Source organism: Adiantum capillus-veneris, chromosome 20 (genome assembly GCF_014529385.1).
Source record: "Adiantum capillus-veneris isolate H3 chromosome 20, ASM1452938v2, whole genome shotgun sequence".
Classification (NCBI taxonomy): Eukaryota; Viridiplantae; Streptophyta; class Polypodiopsida; order Polypodiales; family Pteridaceae; genus Adiantum; species Adiantum capillus-veneris.
Window position 1 is genome coordinate 142,710,233 of NC_140950.1, and position 19,774 is coordinate 142,730,006.

The 19,774-nt window shown below is 43.8% G+C and overlaps 1 protein-coding gene across 2 annotated transcripts in view; it reads right to left on the reverse strand.

Moving 5' to 3' along the window:
• The window catches only part of PGGT-I (Prenyltransferase family protein), an 88,023-nt gene extending 73,350 nt beyond the window's left edge, over window positions 1–14,673 (reverse strand). For both annotated transcript variants that reach the window (XM_086492939.1, XM_086492938.1), the window contains exons 1-5: window positions 14,506–14,673; window positions 14,354–14,426; window positions 14,198–14,259; window positions 13,993–14,138; window positions 13,817–13,872 (exon numbers count right to left, since the gene is read on the reverse strand). In XM_086492939.1, coding sequence (XP_086349065.1) covers window positions 13,817–13,872; window positions 13,993–14,138; window positions 14,198–14,259; window positions 14,354–14,426; window positions 14,506–14,649 — 481 coding nt within the window. In that variant the 5' untranslated portion in view covers window positions 14,650–14,673. The remainder of the gene's footprint in view (window positions 1–13,816; window positions 13,873–13,992; window positions 14,139–14,197; window positions 14,260–14,353; window positions 14,427–14,505) is intronic.
• Between the last annotated feature and the right edge of the window lie 5,101 nt (window positions 14,674–19,774).

Sequence of the window (19,774 nt, forward strand, 5' to 3'; positions counted from 1 at the left end):
TTGAGGATATGTATATGCATTGTAAGAACCTCTATGAGCAACCCAATGTTGATAAGATGGAGGGTTGTAGCTCCCTTCCATTTATGTCTCCCTTCTTTACCATTGAAGATGTATGCCGCGCGCTTGAGAAACTTGCTACTCGCAAGGCAGGTGACCTTCAAGGTGTCAAGGCTGAAATGATTAAATGGACAAGCAAGAAAACACGATATTGGATATGCGATATGTTTAACCTTGCACTTCAGTATGGCATGCCTCATGATTGGAGTGCAAATTGGATCAAACCTTTGCACAAAGGAGGAGATGTAAACAATGTGAACAACTATCGCACTATAATGGTTGGTTCTTTGATGGCAAAGTTATTTGGATGTATCATGGATATGAAGATAAGTGAATGGGCTGAAAAGAATGGCAAACGTGCGCTTGGCCAAGCAGGTTTTCGAAAGCATCATAGCACTATTGATCACCTTGTCACTCTTCGAGTTCTTATGGAAGCGTCTCGATTGAAAGGAAAAAAGTTGTATTGTTGCTTTGTGGATTTCAAGAAAGCTTTTGACATGGTACCGCGAGGAAATCTTTGGAGACGTATGCAAAGCCTTCAAGTGCCGAGAGAATTTATGCATGCAGTCTTTCGCATCTACCAAAAAGTGATATGTCGATTACGTATGGGAGATGGAATTTCAGAATTTTTTGCAAGCACTATTGGTGTCAAACAAGGATGCCCACTTTCCCCAACCCTCTTTGGGCTACTCATTGATGAATTGGAATACATGGTTCTTGATTTTATGCAGCAAGAAGGCATAGAAGAGGTTAAGATTGGAAATGCGGTGATCATGCTTTTGCTTTATGCCGATGATGTAGTGCTCTTGACACATACCTTAGAAGATGCACAAAAGCTTATGAGTGTCTTGGAACGCTTTTGCTTACATAGCGGGCTGATCGTGAATGGATCCAAAACCAAGGTTATGCTTGTAAAGACCCTCAATGACGAAAATCCATGCATTGTATACAACAATGAGAAACTTGAAGTGGTAGATCACTTCAAGTATCTTGGCCTTGAGGTTCCATCCAATCATAAATGGAAGGATTGTGCAATGCGTCGCTTGGAAGCCGGAAAGAGGGCTTATTATGCATTTGAGAACATGTGCAATGCAGGAGAGATCAAGTGTTGGGCTCTCAAAAAGTACCTCTTTGACACATTGGTGACACCGGTGCTTCTTTATGGAGTGGAGGTGTGGGGTGGAAGCATCGGGAAGTCTACTTGGAAAGAGTTTGAGAATGTCCAAAAGCGTTTTCTCACCAACTTTCTCCAAGTCAAGACACAAACACCCTACATGCTCTTACTTCTTGAGTCCGGATCGCTTCCCATTGAGGTCTTGGGCATGGAAAGGGTTGTGGAGTACATGCGTAAGACACAACGTAGCCCTTTGCATCGACTTCCTAGAATCGCATATGAAGCAAGTCAAAAGGTTCAAAAGACATGCAAGAGCAAAATACTAAGTTCGGGGTGGATGCTTGATATCAAGAAATGGTTTGGAAGATGGGATGCATGTCACTTGGTCAAGGATGCGTCGATCGACTCCCAAGTTAATGAGGCCTTCTTACAACGCCAATGTATCATGGCTTGGGAGAAATCCGGAGGTTCTCGCTTCAGCCATTACACCACACACGTTGCCCCAAACTACAAATCTCTCTTCTTCTCGGAACGAGGTAACCGAACCCATTCCTACATCCTTGAGCCCATCCCGTTGAGTGCGATCCGCACCATTGCCTCCATTCGTCTTAGCTCCCATTCTCTACGCTGCGAGACAGGACGTTGGGGCACTGGCGAGGAGTGTCATCGACTTTGCACCTTATGCCCTCGTCAAGTGCGAGAGAGTGAGTACCACACACTACTTGAGTGCTCAGCTTTTGACCACATTAGGTCCTCTTTTCCCTATATATTCAGCCATGAGCTCTCCCTACATACCTTCCTCTCCCAACCACGATGTGGACTCTCTATTGCGACGCTCATTTCAGCCATTTTTGAGCATCGAGAGTCACTTATGAACTCCACTCACACCACGTGACATGTTCATTTGGTCCCATAGGTCATATTTGACCTCCCAAGACGATAATAGAACTATCTATCTCTCTCTCTCTCTCTCTCTCAGAAAGACCGATAGGTGACCTAGCGTTTCCAGCCAACAGTAGATCAAGACCAGCATTTTGGCTCAGATTCAGCCTATCGTTTTCAGCAGTACCAGATCAGCCCTAGCGTTTTGCAGATTGCAAATCGGGACCAACGTTTTGCAACAGAATCAGCCTAGCGTTTTTTCAACAAATCAAACTTGGCGTTTTCGCAGATAGCATCAGTGTTTTGCAATTCTCCCGCAAATCAGCCCATGCATCAACGTTTTCAGTTTTCAGCACTTAAGACACCGCAAGATAAGCCCCTAACCTCACATATCTCACCTACCCGTAGCAGATCCTCGCCGCACAGTCAGATCAGCCAACTTTTTCAGTTTCAGCCCGCTGTCCGCAGATTTCAGCATCTGCGTTTTCAACGCATCGTCGTTGCGTCGTCGCTGTTGCCGTGCTCGCTGACACAGTGTCAGAGTTCAGCAATTAGCAAATTTGCAGATTTCAGCCCCTAGCGTTTTCAGATTTCAGCCCGTCCTAGTGATTGGAGTTCTCGATCTCTCGAGAGTAATTCCAAGAGATTCTGAGGAATCCAATGAAATGAAATTGTTGGTTGAGCCTGAATCAAACAAGATCAATACTCTCTGCCCATTCAAGTTGCCCCACCCCTTTAACGTTTTCCTTTCTCCTTCTTGGTGTTTGCTTATACGTCAGGTACTCAATTTGATACACGAGGAGGAGAATCTTTCTTAAGCTATGGGCAATCTAGTTTCCTATGGCCTTCCTCGCCACAATAGAAACATTTGCCCTCTTCCATGTAGACCTTCAATTGAGAGGGAGTGAGGAATTTACTTTTCCACGAAGCGGGCGGCGTAGGTGCAGGACAGCCCATAGAGCTTGTGTGTGTCCGTGCGGGGAATAGATGCACTTAGACAGGCGTAGTACTTGTTGCCCACATAGATTTCAGAACTCTGACAAAATCCAGAAGTAGTTTTCAGCGAAGAAGTATTCGTGTGGATACTCCTACACCAACAACTAACTATAGAAGCTTCTCCCGCACAGAAAATTCTAGCACGAAGCAGACATAGCCATTCTAGGCTACAAGTATGATAAATTTCAACCATTAGGCTCACGAATCCATGCATTTTAATCATAGAAGCTAAATAACGCGTTTTTTAAATAGAGTATAGAGCGGGACGTTTTAAAACGTTCAATGCGTTGCTTTGTTAAAAAACGTGGGCATTGAAATTATCATTGATTGAGCAATGAGTTTAGGGTCTATAGATGAAAACTTTCCGTTTCATTATGTACAACATTTGACTTCAATAAGTTATATACTTTTGTGTGGACCCATATAATATAATACTTGTAAAAAATATATATCTGGAAAAAACCGACGTATTTTATTTTGATCCTCAAAAAATACGTCTAGTATGCGTATTAAACACCCCCTATAAAACGACCCATCTCGTACCTTAGCTGCTATGATTTTTATGCATTAGAAAAGTTTTTGGGACATAAACAGTAATACTATTTTGGGTTCTTGTGCTTGTAACACTAGTTTGGTAACAAAAAGGACACTTTAGCGTCCTTTTTTCTTAATTTTCAAAAAAATCCCATGTGCTTAAAAGAAAGAATTCATACAATTCCCTCTAAGAAGAATTTCTACAATAGTAATAGAGTTCTAAAAAATCATCTCCTTACATATTTGAGCCTACAAGAATAACCAGATTGACCCATAATTATAGTTGCACAAATCTGCATTCAAATTTTGCAAAGAATAGGCACCATACACGTAAAAAAAAATCCAAAGGCCTAGGAGAAAATTTCAGATTGCTCCTTTATACCAATGCTATGTAATTATGTAGGCTTTTACTCAAAGAAAGAAAGTTTACATTAATACTTAATTATGCTTAGCTATGTGGGTCAAACAGCCATGTTTTATAAATTGGATCATATACAAAGTAAAATACATTATATCCGTGCATTAAAGTCTTGACTATGTTATATATACATGTTTGATTTAAAATTCCCACGGAGATTATAATTGAAGAGAGTTGAAGAAACTAAATGAGTTACTTTTTCCTTTGTTGTAACACTGCGCACGCTAGAAATTCTTGATATTTAATATAAAAGATAGTAGCTAGAAAACTCCATGTAATACTTGAAATTTTTGACAAAACTAATGAAGTATAGCTAATTCCTTGATAACAAGGAATTTGGGGCATTTGAATACTCATTTAATTGGTTTTCTAAATTAAAAGAGTAAATCAGTTATAAAGCGTATCTCATAAAATTTCAAAATCCAAATTTATTTAGAGGATTTATGCTTTCTAAAGTTTCCAAAAAATATACAGTATCTTGGTTTTAATCCCTACATTCAGCTTAAAACATGAATTTGCAAAAAGATAGCATGAATTGTTTGAAAAGAGCTTTGAAAGGCTGAAAATTACCTTGTAAACAACATTTTGCAAAAATCAAATTCTCATTTACTACTTATAGTGACTGATAAATATAGGCTCTCAAATATGATATTTTCCATTCAAGATGGCATTTGCTTTCAATATGCATTTATAAGTTTGAAAAATATAATTTCTTTAGGAAGTTATAGAGTTTTTATGTTTTTTTACCAAAAACAGCTCAAAATTTGCGTGAATTTTCATTGTAAAACTTATCACATATCTTTTGTTGTAGTACATATTTTGACATGGAAAAAAAATGGTGTATTTTTTTCACCTCATAACTTATGCACACAATGGGCAAGAGCCAAAAAGTCAATTGCTAGCTTATGGAAATAAATGTCAAAAGTTGATGAAAAAGTAGTAAATTAACTTTAAAGTATTAAGTGCACGCTTCTGTTTTTGTGAGAAGAGGACGAGTTCTCCTCCTCTAAACTGCTAGATGGCCTACCATGCCTCCTAGACGTTTTCAAATATCTGCTTTTCTTGCTTTTTCTCCGCTTCTCCCGCCTTTTCTCTTCCTCGCTAGAACTAGAGGGCGATGAACTGTCATAACTTTTTGAAGACGAAGAAAAATCTAAGCTATCCTCGAAATGAACACACTTCTTGGATTGGCCTGCCACCTCGAAAGTTGGCTTCCAACCCAAACAGCCAAGGAAATCCACAATTTCCTCTTTCTTTAAGAGTGCTCTAAGCCTTTCCTTAACTAGTTCATCTTCTTTTCAAGAGCTCTGTCCAACTCTTTCTGTGAATACAATTTCCACTTTTCGCACTCAGCTTTTCTTTCAATGTAAGGTGCAACGGAAGTGAATGTTGAACTTTGCTCAAGATGAGTGCTCTGAACTGTGCTCAAGGGTTCCCTTTACTTATGGAAGGGAGAGCCTTCCGTTCCTTTAGTGAGAGAGTGCAAATGATTGTAGCAGGGCTACAGTGTCACTTCACAGGACGGACAGTTGGACAGTTGGTTACACTTGGTCTGGTTCACACTGGACGGACCCTCTGGTCTCGGGAGTGACACGTGGCAGGGTACCTACCGACGGTGGTCTAGTGGACCTCGTGGCCAGGTCACCACATGGCTGACATTTATGAGCCGTTGGTGGCTCTTTATGGTGATATATACGAGTAGTAGCGTTTGGTAGGATTATCTTGTACGTAGTCGTCTAGAGTGGGTTTTTACACAGAGCACATCTTCACCATCCCTGCACATCTGAGCCTCGACGCCCCCATTGTACCTGTGAGTCCTAGGCTGGAGCTGAGTGTGCTGCCACGCCAGAGTCTGTATCAGTCTTTGAGATAGTCGAGTCATATGTGCTGGTCTGCTGTTGTGTCTTTGTGAGCTCTGTTCATGTCTATTGTTTCCTTTCTGTTCAGTTGTTTGAGTGAGATTGTCACGCACATTGCACTGAGGACCACCCACTGTAGAGAGCACGACACATTATCCGCGCTACAGGTGCTCGATCACGGTGGGACCTCAAAGGAAGTCTCACTCTTGTGGAGATGAAATCGTGAAGCTAATAGGTTGTTACCGGGCTCCGCACACTTGCTTACACTGTGGAGATAGTCTGCAAGTCTGGTCCTCTCTCGCCCTGGTCCAAATCCTAGTCCTCGTCCTTGGTCCTTGGTCTTTGGTCCTGCTCGTCCTTGGTCCTTGGTCTCTGGTCCTGGCCTAGTCCTCGCCCTAGTCCAACCCTCCTCATCCTGCCAGGTAGGTGGTCTAGTCACTGGTCCTGGATCAGGTGGTCTAGTCACTGGTCCTGGATCAGGTGGTCTAGTCACTATCCTCACTTGTTCTGTGTTAGACCTATGCTGTTCACTGCATGACACATACAAGGCGGTCAGTTGAGCGTCAAAGCGCACTACTGAGCCCTCTGAAGCACTATAACAAAGACGCTCTGTGGTATCTAGTAGAAGTCCATTAACCTCATCAACCATACCTCCACATAAGACATCCCCCATTCCTTCATTCCCCATTCCTTCATCCGGTTCCACATCTTCCAGATCACCTTCTCCAATAAAGCTCTCTCCTATTCTGCTACAGCAGGCTATTGAGCAACAGGCTCAACAAGGGGCCATGGAGGCGTTGGCTAGTGTGTTGGCCAAGGTAAACATCAAGTTCCCCACCTTCAAAGGACTCTCCTCGGAAGATGTGGACGACCATGCACGGAGGTTCTTATCTCTCTGTAGAGGACGTGGTCTTAACAGGGAAGATGCTTATCTGGTACTTTTTCCATCCACCTTGGACGGCTTAGCAGATAAATGGTACAGCCAGTTTGCAGAGAATCATTTTGCAACTTGGACAGACTTAAGACAACAGTTCTGTGCAGCTTTTAGGCCGGGCGACTACCAAGAGAAAGTGTTGGATGAGTTGGCCAACATGGTGCTCCGGCCAGAGGAGACTTTTGCAGAGCTTATGACCAAAACCAAGTCTCTGGTTGCCAAGCTTCCCCAGCAACCCGGTGAATTCATGGTTAAGAAGTGGGTGGAGAAGGCGCTTCCAAAAACCTCTCAATAGAAACTCCAGGAGAGCCTCCGACCTGACGCCACTATGGAGGAATTGATCACAGCTGCTACTAGAATAGAGGGGGCTAGGAAGCTGTTCAACAACTCTCCTCACATAGATACTCCCTTTGTGTTCTCGGAAGGTAGTCCTGCTGATCCTTTGACTTCCTTGCGCAGGGAACTCGAAGCCCTCAAACTACAACGCGCCCTCCAAGAAGAGAAATCAATCTCTCTAAGACAAGAGAAACCATCGCACCTTGAGGCTTTGGATCAAATCAAGAGAGAACTAGAAGAGCTTCGGTCTCAGCAGGAGACTAAAGCTATGGTATGGTGCAGCTCTTGTCGCTCTCCTGGACATCCTCCACAGGACTGTCCCCTTCGGGTTTACTGCCACTTCTGTGAAAAATCTGGACATGAGGACAAGGATTGTTACTACCTCAAGGGATTGCGACAAATACAGCAAAGTCTTGGTCCTTCTCTTCAGCAAGGGCCAGCACCTGCATCCAACATGGTTTCTCCCTGTGGCCATCCACACCATATGCCACCTTTGCTAACAACCCCTCCTATGCAAGGTATGCAGAGCACTTTTCCCTCTCAAAGCTTTTATCATACCCATGCTCCCTCATCACCTCAAAGCTTCTATGCCTCCACCTCCAACTCCATGGAGCAAGGACCACCTCGTCCTTCGACTCATCCATTGAATCGGCCCATTTTGTGCTACAGATGCGGAGAATATGGTCATTACCAAAGCAAATGCCCTCTGCCTGAAGGGTCCCCTCCCTGCCGTCATTGCCCTGATATGAAGGATCACTACAGTAAGGATTGCCCTAAAATTCGGGCATCCACGGCTTCGAACCCAAGTCAAAGCCAGACTGAGTTTGCCTTTCCCAAGCTCAATTTGATAGCAGTTAGCACTGTTTCTCAGCCGCCCCCTTCTACCCACGTGGTTATCCCTAAAAATAAGCCGTCGCAATTGGTAGAGGAGCCATCGGGCGTCCTCACCCGGGCCCAGAGAGCCGCTCTCGGTCTTAGCATTCCAACATGTTCAACTCCCGCACACAGTCTCACACCAATGGATACTCTGCCTGCAGTTGTTAACAAGCCATCCCCCAGTGCCATGAAAGAATCCAAATCCTTGCTCTCCGATATTGATGAAGCTTTCTTGGAAGCAGTTTCCGATCTACAAAAGATCAAGGTACCCGAGAAACCAATGGTAGAACAGGAAAAGCTTACAACAGAGACAGTCTTGAAGAACACCTTCCAACAAGTGTCCCTCTTATGACATGTTGCGACTAGATGCGAGTTTTAGAAGTGACACCCTTGCTGTTATTCAATCACTTTACCCCGGAGCAAGTCCTAGTGGCGGGCACCTCCCAGTGCGACCATCAGAGTCCTATATGATATCCAATCCCGCTGCTCCCCTCACTGATTATAGAAGCCCTCGCCTGACAGTGTCCGTCTTGGGGCAGCAATTTTCAGGAGTAATTGTGGATGGTGGATCTTGCATCAATATGATGCCTGAGTTCACTATGATGGCTTTAGGCCTGCAGCCTACTCAACCTGCCCCCTTCACAGTAACATTGGCCGACCAGAGGACAGTATACCTTGTGGACATAGTGGAAAAAGTGCCTCTGCAGATACAAGATTTCACTTTTAGTTTGGATTTTGTTGTGATTCGTCTTCCACATGTGGAGGGCAGATTTCCCTTGCTCATCGGAAGACCATGGCTGCAACACACTAAAGCACTTCATGATTGGGGAAACGATGCCATGTGGATACATACTCCTGGCTCCCCGATGCAACCAATTCGCCTTGAAGGAGGCATGGATCCCGTCGTGCATCATAGTTCTTTGTCAATGGAAACCAACCCTGAACAAGAACATCCTACTACACCTGAAGGGTCTGATGAGGAGGATTTGTTAGAGTGGTTGGATGCTACCAAATCTATGCCTTGTTATGCAGTCTCTATTCACTCTTTGCCAGAAGGTACAACCTCTTCCAATGTTTCCTTGGTGGACGGCTTTGAATTGGGTACACCTATGAAGATTCATAGAAGCGGGAAGAAATTACCGCTACAAGAGTTCACCCCTCTTCAAACATCAGTGGTCTCTGCTTCTACGACCAAAACAAAGCTCTCCTCTCGGTCTGGCGAGCTCCCTTCACAGAGCCCGGCCTGCTTGAAGAATTCCCTCCTCTTGATAGTTGTCTTGCTCATGGTACATCCTCTTGCTCTCCATCGACTACCGCGCTCTGTAGCAAATCAACTTTCAGCTCTTGCTCTCCATCAACTACCGCGCTGTGTAGCCTATCAATTTTCATTTAGTCCTACTTTTTTCCCCTCGCCCTCGCCTTAGTCCCTCCCCCTCACTCCCCCTCGCCCCTACCCACCCCTCACTCCCCCTCGCCCCTACCCTCCCTTGCCCAACCCCTCACCTTCCCCTCGCCCCTAACCACCCCCTCTCGCCCTATCCCCTCGCCCCTTGCCCCTAGCCCTAACCCTCGCCTTCCCTAGTCCCTCGCCCATCCCCTTTCCCTCGCCCCTAGCCCTAACCCTACCCTTCCCCCTCGCCCTCGCCCTTGCCTCCCCTTGTCCCCTATTCCCTCGCCCCTAGCCCCTCGCCCCTAGCCCATAGTCCCCTAGTCCCTCGCCCATAGCCCCTCGCCCCTAGCCCCTCGTCCCTCGACCCTAGCCCCTAGCCCTAACCCTACCCTTCCCCCTCGCCCTCGCCTCCCCTTGTCCCCTATTCCATCGCCTCTTGTCCCTCCCCTCTCTTGCCCTCGCCCCTACCCACCCCCTCTCTTACCCTCTCGCCCCTACCTAGCCCCCCTCGCCCTACCCACCCCCTCCCTTCCACTTACCTCTATCTAGCCCTCCCCACCCCTCTCAACCTCAGCTAGTTTTTACCCCCACCCCTCAAGTTCCCCCCCCCCCCCCCTCCCTTCCACTTACCTCTATCTAGCCCTCCCCACCCCTCTCAACCTCAGCTAGTTTTTACCCCCCACCCCTCAAGTTCCCCCCCCCCCCCCCCCCCCCGCATGATCAACTGGCTCTCAAGATTTCACTTGGCTGTCATCCTGTTGCTGTGAGGGCTTTTTCGTTTTGCCATCATGATGGAGCTTAACCCTATTTGCAGTGTTACTCAGGCTTATGGTCATAGCTCTTTTCGAGAAGAGTGTTGTTGCAAAAAGTGTGGCAAGGTTAATCTGCAACCAAGTCATTTTCCTATCACTATGGTTAGGGAAGATAAAGATGCGCTGGAATCAAACTGAGCTTATCTCTTTGCTATAGAGCCTCATCTTTTGCCAATTGGGATTCTTAGGCTATGCAATCATACATATTGGGTTCTTTCCTAGTTAAGAGGCTTAAGGCGATTGCAAGCAGTGTAGTGTTTTTAACTCCACTTTTGAGATATGTATGGTCATGGGCCTAACACCTACTTCAAGAAAGATCTACAGATGCAGTACCTAGTGGTTTTCCTTCACAGTTTTTTCAGTATTCCTCTCACCGAGACGGTGAGCGGTCTTGTGGCAGGCAACCTGTAGTAGCAGGGCTACAGTGTCACTTCACAGGACAGACAGTTGGACAGTTGGTTACACTTGGTCTGGTTCACATTGGACGGACCCTCTGGTCTCGGGAATGACACGTAGCAAGGTACCTACCGACAGTGGTCTAGTGGACCTCGTGGCCAGGTTACCACATGGCTGACATTTATGAGCCGTTGGTGGCTCTTTATGGTGATATATATGAGTAGTAGAGTTTGGTAGGATTATCTTGTACGTAGTCATCTAGAGTGGGTTTTTACACAGAGCACATCTTCACCATCCCTGCACAGCTGAACCTCGACACCCCCATTGTACCTGTGAGTCCTGGGATGGAGCTGAGTGTGCTGCCACGCCAGAGTCTGTATCAGTCTTTGAGATAGTCGAGTCATATGTTCTGGTCTGCTGTTGTGTCTTTGTGAGCTCTGTTGATGTCTATTGTTTCCTTTCTGTTCAGTTGTTTGAGTGAGATTGTCACGCACATTGCACTGAGGACCACCCATTGTAGAGAGCACGACACATTATCCGTGCTACAATGATCACAAACAAAGCGAATAACACTATGAATGAAGGTGTTGAGACAGAGAGGGAGAGAGAGAAGAGAGAGAAGAGAGAAGAATACGACACCAGACGGTTGTCAAACCCTCCTCCAAGGGCCCCCCTCTCTATGGCGAGAGAGGTCTATGCTATTGATTGCACAAATCTGGTACAATGGTCTAGATGCAATGGACTTGCCAACGATGTCGACGACAATAATGTGATGTCCACACGCTTCTTTAAGACAAAGTAAGATCTTATTTGTTTCCAATGAATTTTATTGAAAATTCTCTTGTTGACATTGTTGCAAGAGTTACCCATAGTTGTGATCTTCTACTCAATAGCAATTGAGGCTAGTATCTCGGCTTGTGTTCATTGCATATGACTACATCGACAAGCACTCATTATCATTGGTTATATGCACAAGGTGCATGCACTACAAACCTCTACATTCATGGAAACTAGAGGAGAGGCCAAGAGACGACGAGCCAGAAGGGAAAAAGCATCCGCAAGCCTAGGCGATCAATTACAGCACCAAAAGCAAAGGATATCGCACAGGTGAAGGTTTCGGCTGCCACGTCATCAAGACAAGATTTCCACATGAGAAATGTTATAACCAAAAGCTTATGCTTTTCGATGGCGACCTAATAGGGTTGAAAGCTCGGTGTTATATAGCGAGGGGATGGTAGGCATATTGTGGGCATTGAGAAGGGAAAGAAGAGCAAGAACTCAAAGTTGGGGGCAAAGAGCATCTAGTGCTCAGGGAAATTCATGAAGGGATGTGCATGGAGAAGAGAAATTAGATCAATAACTCAGAGCCGAAGAAGGATTAAGAAAGGGAAGAGATAGTCAGAATCGACATATGCATGAGATGTAATTCGGTGTAGGGATTCCGAGAGGAAGAAACTCGAGCAAGCTCGATTAACCTTGTAGCGTAAATTGAATAGAATTGCACAAGTGTTGTTAAATAAAAGCACAATGTTTTAGGGTTTTAAAGTGTAGAATTCTTTGTCAATGTATTTATTTTGGTCGTTCTCTCTCTCGCGTTCACAAGGCCAGAGGCCCAACGCCTGTTCGCCTAAAGTAACATAACTCGTCAAGTGCGAGATTCGTCTCGACATGTCACATGCGCATTTAACCCTATGTGCATGTGGACAAGCTAACTCCTATTTCTAGGATTTAGGACAATCTAGGAAGTGTTCTCGCACCCTTGTGAGCCTGTACGCAAGACCTGCATGTCCAGAGACTTTAGATTAGTTGCATACCCTTTGATTGCACATGAGCGTAGCCAGTGTCTGCTACGTGTAGGCATTGGGTGGTGTTCCGAAACAGTTGCATTAGTACCCATCCTAGGTATTTATTTGCATGTGAAGCACCTCTTATAAGTGAGTTTATTAACTCATTAATAAGTGATAGTTTTAGAAATTGTGGGATTTTTTTGGCATTGCCCTCATCCCAGCTTTAATCCCATATATAAGTGACCCTAGGGGTCACTTCTCAAGCATAAGCCAATATCCTCAATACAAGCACCAAGTACCCGCAACACCTCAGCATTCATGGCATTTTCCATCAACATCCACAATTCCCTAGCGTTTTTGCCTAGCATCAGCCTATCATACCAAATTCAGCCCGCAATGCTACATCAGCCCTAGCGTTAACAATTTTCAGCCATATCCTCGCCGTATCACCGCAAATCCGCCAATCACACCAACGTTTTCAGATTTAAGCCATCATTTTTTCAGTTTTCAGCCTTTCTCGACGTCGGCCATAGCCTCGTCAAAATCCCTAGCGTTTTGCATTTCCAGCCCTTAGACTCTTAGATCCAAGCATCCGTAGCAAGATCCCATCAACATCTAGGACCATTGTATGAGCATTTGTGCAATCTAAAGCAAATACCTCTCTAGCGATAGAGAGGGGGGCCCTTGGAGGGAGGTTTGGGACCCCCTCTGGTGTTAGTCCTCTCTCTCTCTCTCTCTCTCTCTCTCTCTCTCTCTCTCAACCTTCACTCACAGTATCATTCTCTCTTTTCTATGTAGTCTTTGCACATCTCTCATGAGGTACAAGGAACCTTGAGTATGCAGTAAGCACTCATCCTAAGCATTCACCATCAATCACTTCTGCTGCACATTACACGACGCTACAGCATCTCAGTAGCAGGCAAGAGGGAGTGTTAAGAGTTATTCATCCCCTACTACTTCACATTTTGACACTTTTAGTCTTTTGGTACAGCTAGTGGTTTTCCTAGGTTGGCTACCCACTGCATTGCATGTATGCTGCATGACCGGACATTTCTAATTTGGTCTGAGAGGTCATTTTGGGACCAAGGTTGGTTTTCCCATTTGTACTCATTTTATGGGGTTTTTAGGTTTTACCCAACATTTTTATTTTTGGATGTTTGTCGTACCCAACCCTACTCCCCTATATACGGGCCTAGTAATGGTAGTCGTTTATTATGGTTCTGAGTTGCACAGTTGCTCACATCTCTTTTGCCTTTTCTCTTACGCTCACACTCACACACACTCACACTTCACCACAGCCTCTACACAATCTTCATGGTGTGTGTGACACTTTAATTTGTGCTGTCTGAATTTGTGGCACCAACACTCCCGTGTTAAAAGCATATGCGACAAACTAGAAATTATAGAGGAGACTGGCATAAATACCTGCACAATAGACAAATCTCAAATCTGTTTCTGTCCCCATATGCACCGATGTAAAGCTGAAATCACATATATCAAACCCATCAGCAGCACTGACAGAAGCCAAAGTTTTCATCACGACAAGACTTGCAGTCCATATAGTCTTGACATGTTCTAAAAAGATCTACTGTCAAAACAACCTTCCATCTTGCTGTTGAAGCTTCTTCATTGAACCAAGTAGTGCATGCTTCTGTACGCGACAAAGATCATCTCCTAGGATGGTCAGAATAGCAAGGGCCGAGTAGGTGCTTGCAAGGTGACCTCCATCGTGCAGAAGAGCACTAGCCTGGAAGAGATCATTTTTAGGGATCGGTCTTCAGTATAACAGTATGTTGAAGTGCTTACCCCCAAAGGCCTGAACTGCACTCCCACGGATAAAGATCCTCGAAACCCCAGGAAACAATTGCCTACACAAAAGGAATCTCTATCTCTCTCTCTCTCTCTCTCTCTCTCTCTCTCTCTCTCTCTCTCACACACACACACACACACACAATAAGCTACCCGAGTCATGCAAGCTCGGTGCAGGAAGCACTTGATGTCCGTACACCCAATCGATAACCTGCGTAGCATCTATCTGCGTGCGAGCATTCAGCGACATGTGAGATGAAACCAAGCAGGAAAGAAGCAGCACGGGAAGAGGGGGTGGGATTTACACGCGAAAGCGCGTGCAGAAGATCCAACGAGGAAATGAGGAAGTAAGCCAACGTGAGGCGATTCACGTCCTCGGGTTGAGCAGAAGCAGGCAGACCGTGGAACATGAACAGCGCGAACTGTGAGTGAGCTTCCAAGTCTGCCATCAGTGAAAATTCAAAATAAATGATGATGTCACTTTATTAGAGAGGAGGGGGTTAGATGTCTAAGGGTATGGTCACGTGAGTCATAATTACCCGTTATGGATATATGCATTCAAGCTATGCACACACTCAAAGTTATCTCACTCTACTGCAGAAATTGGCACCTAAAGATTGAGCGTAGGAGACACTTGATGATCCCATGGAGAGGGGCCATAAACTACAAAAAAAACTAATCAAAAAAGGTCATCTATGATAGGTGGAGCCTCAAATTAATTTTAAAGACAATAGCCTCTTAATGGATGCCCATAGTGACTTAGATAAAGCAAAAAGAATTACGTAAAATGGTACCCAATGCTCGATACATATCAATGACTCAAAGAACGTAAAGAATCCACCATCTTTCCCCTATCAAATTTTCTATGTCAATCGTGTGTCAACCTGCTTTATGTGAATAGGTGTAGCCAATGTGTGCATTAGTGGGAATGTGTGTGACCATGCAAATATAGTTTGAACCTTGTGAAGTTTGAGTTTGAGTTACAACACATTTGCCTTAACAAAATATTCATGCCAAGTTCTGATAGAGCCTTCACCTCTGAATTGGAATGCAATGGGCTCAAGCCCTATTAGGCCCAAAGATCCCCACCCCGCGTTGTGGGAAGCATTTAGCCCAAAATCACTTGTGCTCTTTGGCCATCTATCCCCATTGAATTAGGGGTGTCATTAGTGCCAAGGAGAGCCAAGGTGCCAGTAGAACACCCTCCAAATCTCGGGGGGTGCACTTTGTAACTATGTTAATGTATAACGTGAGTTCAAAAGGAGGAGTTTTAAAATGCAGCAATTTAACAGAGATACATTAAAATAAGGGGGTTTTATATTCAATTTTGAAAAAAAAAATCTTAAAATAAGGGATCCTTTTATTCATTTAGACATTTTATACCCCGCAAACGCGCGTTATATAGGGGATATTGAACGGTGAACCCTCCTAAGGCCCAAATCGGTATTTAAACAACAAAGAACTCTAAGTAATTATATAAAATGTAGCCTGCCTATCCAATTGTCCTCTCCCTTGTACTACACACATACATGCTCATACCTACATGTTCTCCTAGTATTACACATACTCCTACATAAAGCATTTGCCTATTCTTAAAGCATATAAATATAAGAAACAATGCAATCCATCTCCATGCAGTATACACACACGAAAATATAGATGTATTGTTGGCACTTCCCCTAACCTCTACGTAGAGCTCTCAATAGAGGAGCACTAGCAATGTCTACCCACCCAACCATAGGAGTTCCGTGTATACAACCTTGATCGTCTACACTTTGTTGTGGTCATCATCCAAGCATGTGGTGTACCAAGCCACACAACCATGTCGCCATCTACAACCTCCTAGAGATCTTGAGTGGCCAACACACCTATGAATGGGCTCCACCCCAAGCTATGGGCACTTGGTGTGCTCACATATTCTAACTACGTATGCCACTAGTCTCTGTGGTCCCATCATCAAAAAGGATGTAACATGTCTCCCCCAAAAAAAAAAGTTTACATTCTAATACACATAATAGAACCCATCATGTCATAAACCATAAGGTAAAGACTCAAAAAAAGAGATTATTACCTCTTTTGTGATTGATGGATGAAAATCTGTGTTTTTTTGCCAAAAGTGCTTGTGATCCCTTTAAAAACCTCAATGACATCGAAATTTCAAAAAAGTGCAATTCCAAGCCTGTTGATAATATTTGCTTTTTTTTTGTCTGAGACTGCAATTTGACTTTTTCTTCTAGCTCTAGTTTGCACTTGATTGGACCTCCTCAAGCCTCGCCAATCACATGCTTAGTGCATGTCAAGCAACAAGGGTAGCCTTGGGACAAGTGTCCCCTTTCCCCTTTGAGAGAGAGGACTTAATAAATGCATAAACAATTAATTAAACTAACTAAGTTATCATTGGACCCCTTGGGAGGTCAACCAATAGACTTTAGGCACACCATGAGGGCAACATGAAGAGGAGCTTGACAAGTGTCCTATTTGCTTTCTTTGTACCAAGCTTGCCTTGTGTGAGGGTGTATGAGAGAGACATAGAAAATGTGGAGAGAGAGAGAGAGAGAGAAACAGGGAGAGGGGAGAGAAAGAGAGGGCAAGAGGAAGAGATAGATATATAGATTTTATGATCGTCCTCGGAGGTCAAATATGACCTATGGGACCAAAGTTACATGTGATGTAGTATGTGTATGGCTGATGAGTGATTCTCGATGCTAGGTTTGACCTTAAAAGTGGCTATCATCAAATAAGGTTAATGAATGAAGATATCCTAAAGACCACGTTTCGTATAACTTTTGGTCTTTATGAATGTATAGTCATGCCTTTTCGCTTGACTGATGCACCAAGTGCTCCATGACTAAGGTGCTTGAGGCAAAAGTCAAAGCACATCCCTACTCATGAGGGGGCGAGCCCTCTTTGTAGGAGCTATAGAGAGAACACACTACCTCATGATGAGATAAACCATAAGGTAAAAACTCTCTTGCATGAGTTCAACACTTTGAGCTGTTTTTTCTCTTTTAGTCTCTCTTGCTTTTTCAATAGAAAGTGAAAATGAAATAGAAGGCACTCATTTAGGAGCCATGATGAGGGCCCAGCATTTTTGGGTGATTCCATATTTCTTTTGTGAGTTGACTACCTTCAACTCCTCTCCTATTTCTTGATTCTAACCATCAACCTTTTAGATTGTTTTGTGACATATAATTAACTTTCTGTGCAAAAAGTTTGAAATAGGGTTGTCGAAATGCATACAAAGATGGAGAAGAAGAAGGAGAAGCTTAATGGCACACAATGCAAAAGGTAGTATTGCCGAACGTGCTAATACAAAGATAAGGATTGCCATAAAATGATGTGCAAGACAACAAGAAGACTCTTAGAGAGGGGGAAAAAATGTCCCAATGGTTCTAAGTGTGTTCATACACATCACTATCATTGTGTGCATAAGATTATTTGTCAAATATTTTAGTGGAAAGTTAAATTGTATGATTGTTTGAAAGATTATTTTTCTCTTTGTCATCAGATTATTTGAACCATCTATTTGGTACAAGCTCCCAATGTCACTGCAAATCTAGATCTTGATGGGTTTCAAGTCATCGTAGCAAGCCAACAATGCAATATGGCCACCAAGATATGTATGGGCTCCTTTGCCACCACTCTAGAGCCAATGGACTTTGAGGGCAAGCCGTTCAACTTGAAGGAAGTTAGAAAGCTCTACCCTTTGTTCTTTGTTCGGATGCACTCTTCCAAATATTTGGAGAAACCAAAGACATAGCACCAATAAATATTTTTGACCTTCAACAGAAAAAGTTTCTCAAGTTTTGCTCCCTCGCTTCATCCAAGGCTTTTGATGTTGATAGTGCTAGATGTCCCTTCTTTGTTGATTGTGCCAAGGGTAGAGAGAGAGAGAGAGAGAGACTTTACACAATTATTTACCAAATAATGTACAAGGGGTGGGGTATTGCAGAAGGTAGAATAAGTACTAGTAGAAAAATTCTATTAGTTTGTTTACTTCTTTGCTCCATGTCGTCATCTCGGTTGTTCATAGGTATGTCGGGGAGCTCACTACCACCACTAATGGTCATTGTTGGTTCTGTTGGTAAAATTGTTTCGTTTTGAACTACTATGGGTGGGAAGTCTTATAATCCATGCTCAAATGTTGCTTTGGTTGCTAGTGTTTTCATATGCATGCGTCATGCATGTAGTGCATGCATATCATATATATATATATCTACATTTTTAATATTTTTTACATGAGCGTAATGTTGTGTGTGTATGTATATGTGCGTATGATTTTAACATTCTTTTTTATATGTGTGCACATAATGACATGCATTGCATAGATATGTATGCATTTGTCACTATGTAGAAGTTCATGAGAGAGAGCGAAAGAATGGGTGTGCACGCGAGAGTGATAGTGTCTATGTGTGAATACAAAATGTAGAGAGAGTGATTGCCACTGCTGCTATTGGTAAAGGGAAGAGAGGGGATGGTGGTGTGTGTGTGGAGTGTACATGTGTATACGCGAGAGAGAGAGAGAGAGAGAGAGAGAGCTTTTATTATCATCCTTGGAGGTCAAATATGACCTATGGGACCAAAGACATGTGATGTAGTGTACGGCTGATGAGTGACTCTTGATGCTCCAAAATTGTGGTTATGAGAGTCACAATGGAGAGCCCACACAGTGGCTGGGAGAGGAAAGTGTGTAGGTCTAAGTCATGACTGAAAACACGAGAGAACAAGTTCGGATGTGACCAAAAGCTAATTACTCTAGTAGTGTGTGGTACTCAGACTCTCAAACTTGCAGTGAGCATAATGTGCACAGTCGATTTGACTATTCTCCATTTCCCCAACGCCTTGTCTCCATCGAAGGAAATGGGAGCTAAGTTGAATGACTGCGATAGTGCGTATCGCCAACAAGGGGATAGGCTCAAGCATGTAAGTGTGAGTACAGTTTCCTCTTTTAGTGAAGAACATGGTTTTGTAGTTAGGGGCAATATGGGTGGTGTAATGTATGAAGCGTGACCCACCGGATTTCTCCCAAGTCGGAATACATTGGCGTTGTAGAAAAGCTTCATTCATTTGGGAGTCAATTGAAGCATCATGTAGCAAGTGTAATGCATCCCATATTTCAAACCACTTCTTTATGTCTTGCATCCATTTTGTGCTCAAGATCTTGCTTTTATGCATCTTTTGAAATTTTTTGCTTGCTTCCCATGCAATTCTAGGAAGTCGATGTGAGGGGTTTTGACGCATTTTTATCATGTACTCCACAACCCTTTACATGTCCATAACCTCAATTGGAAGAGATCCCGACTCAAGAAGTAGGAGCATATATGGCATTTGTGTCTTAACTTGGAGAAAGTTTGTGAGAAAATGCTTTTGGACATTCTCAAACTCTTTCCAAGTAGACTTTGAGATGCTCTCGCCCCACACTTCAACTCCATAAAGAAGAACCATTTAATATAGCAATGCTAGAGAATTTGACACCGAAAGGTAGTAATAATATATATGACCAACGCAAGAACAAGTAGAGATTTGATATAAAAAAGAAGCAGCCAGAGACAAAGCTTCAAGCGCAAGAATAGT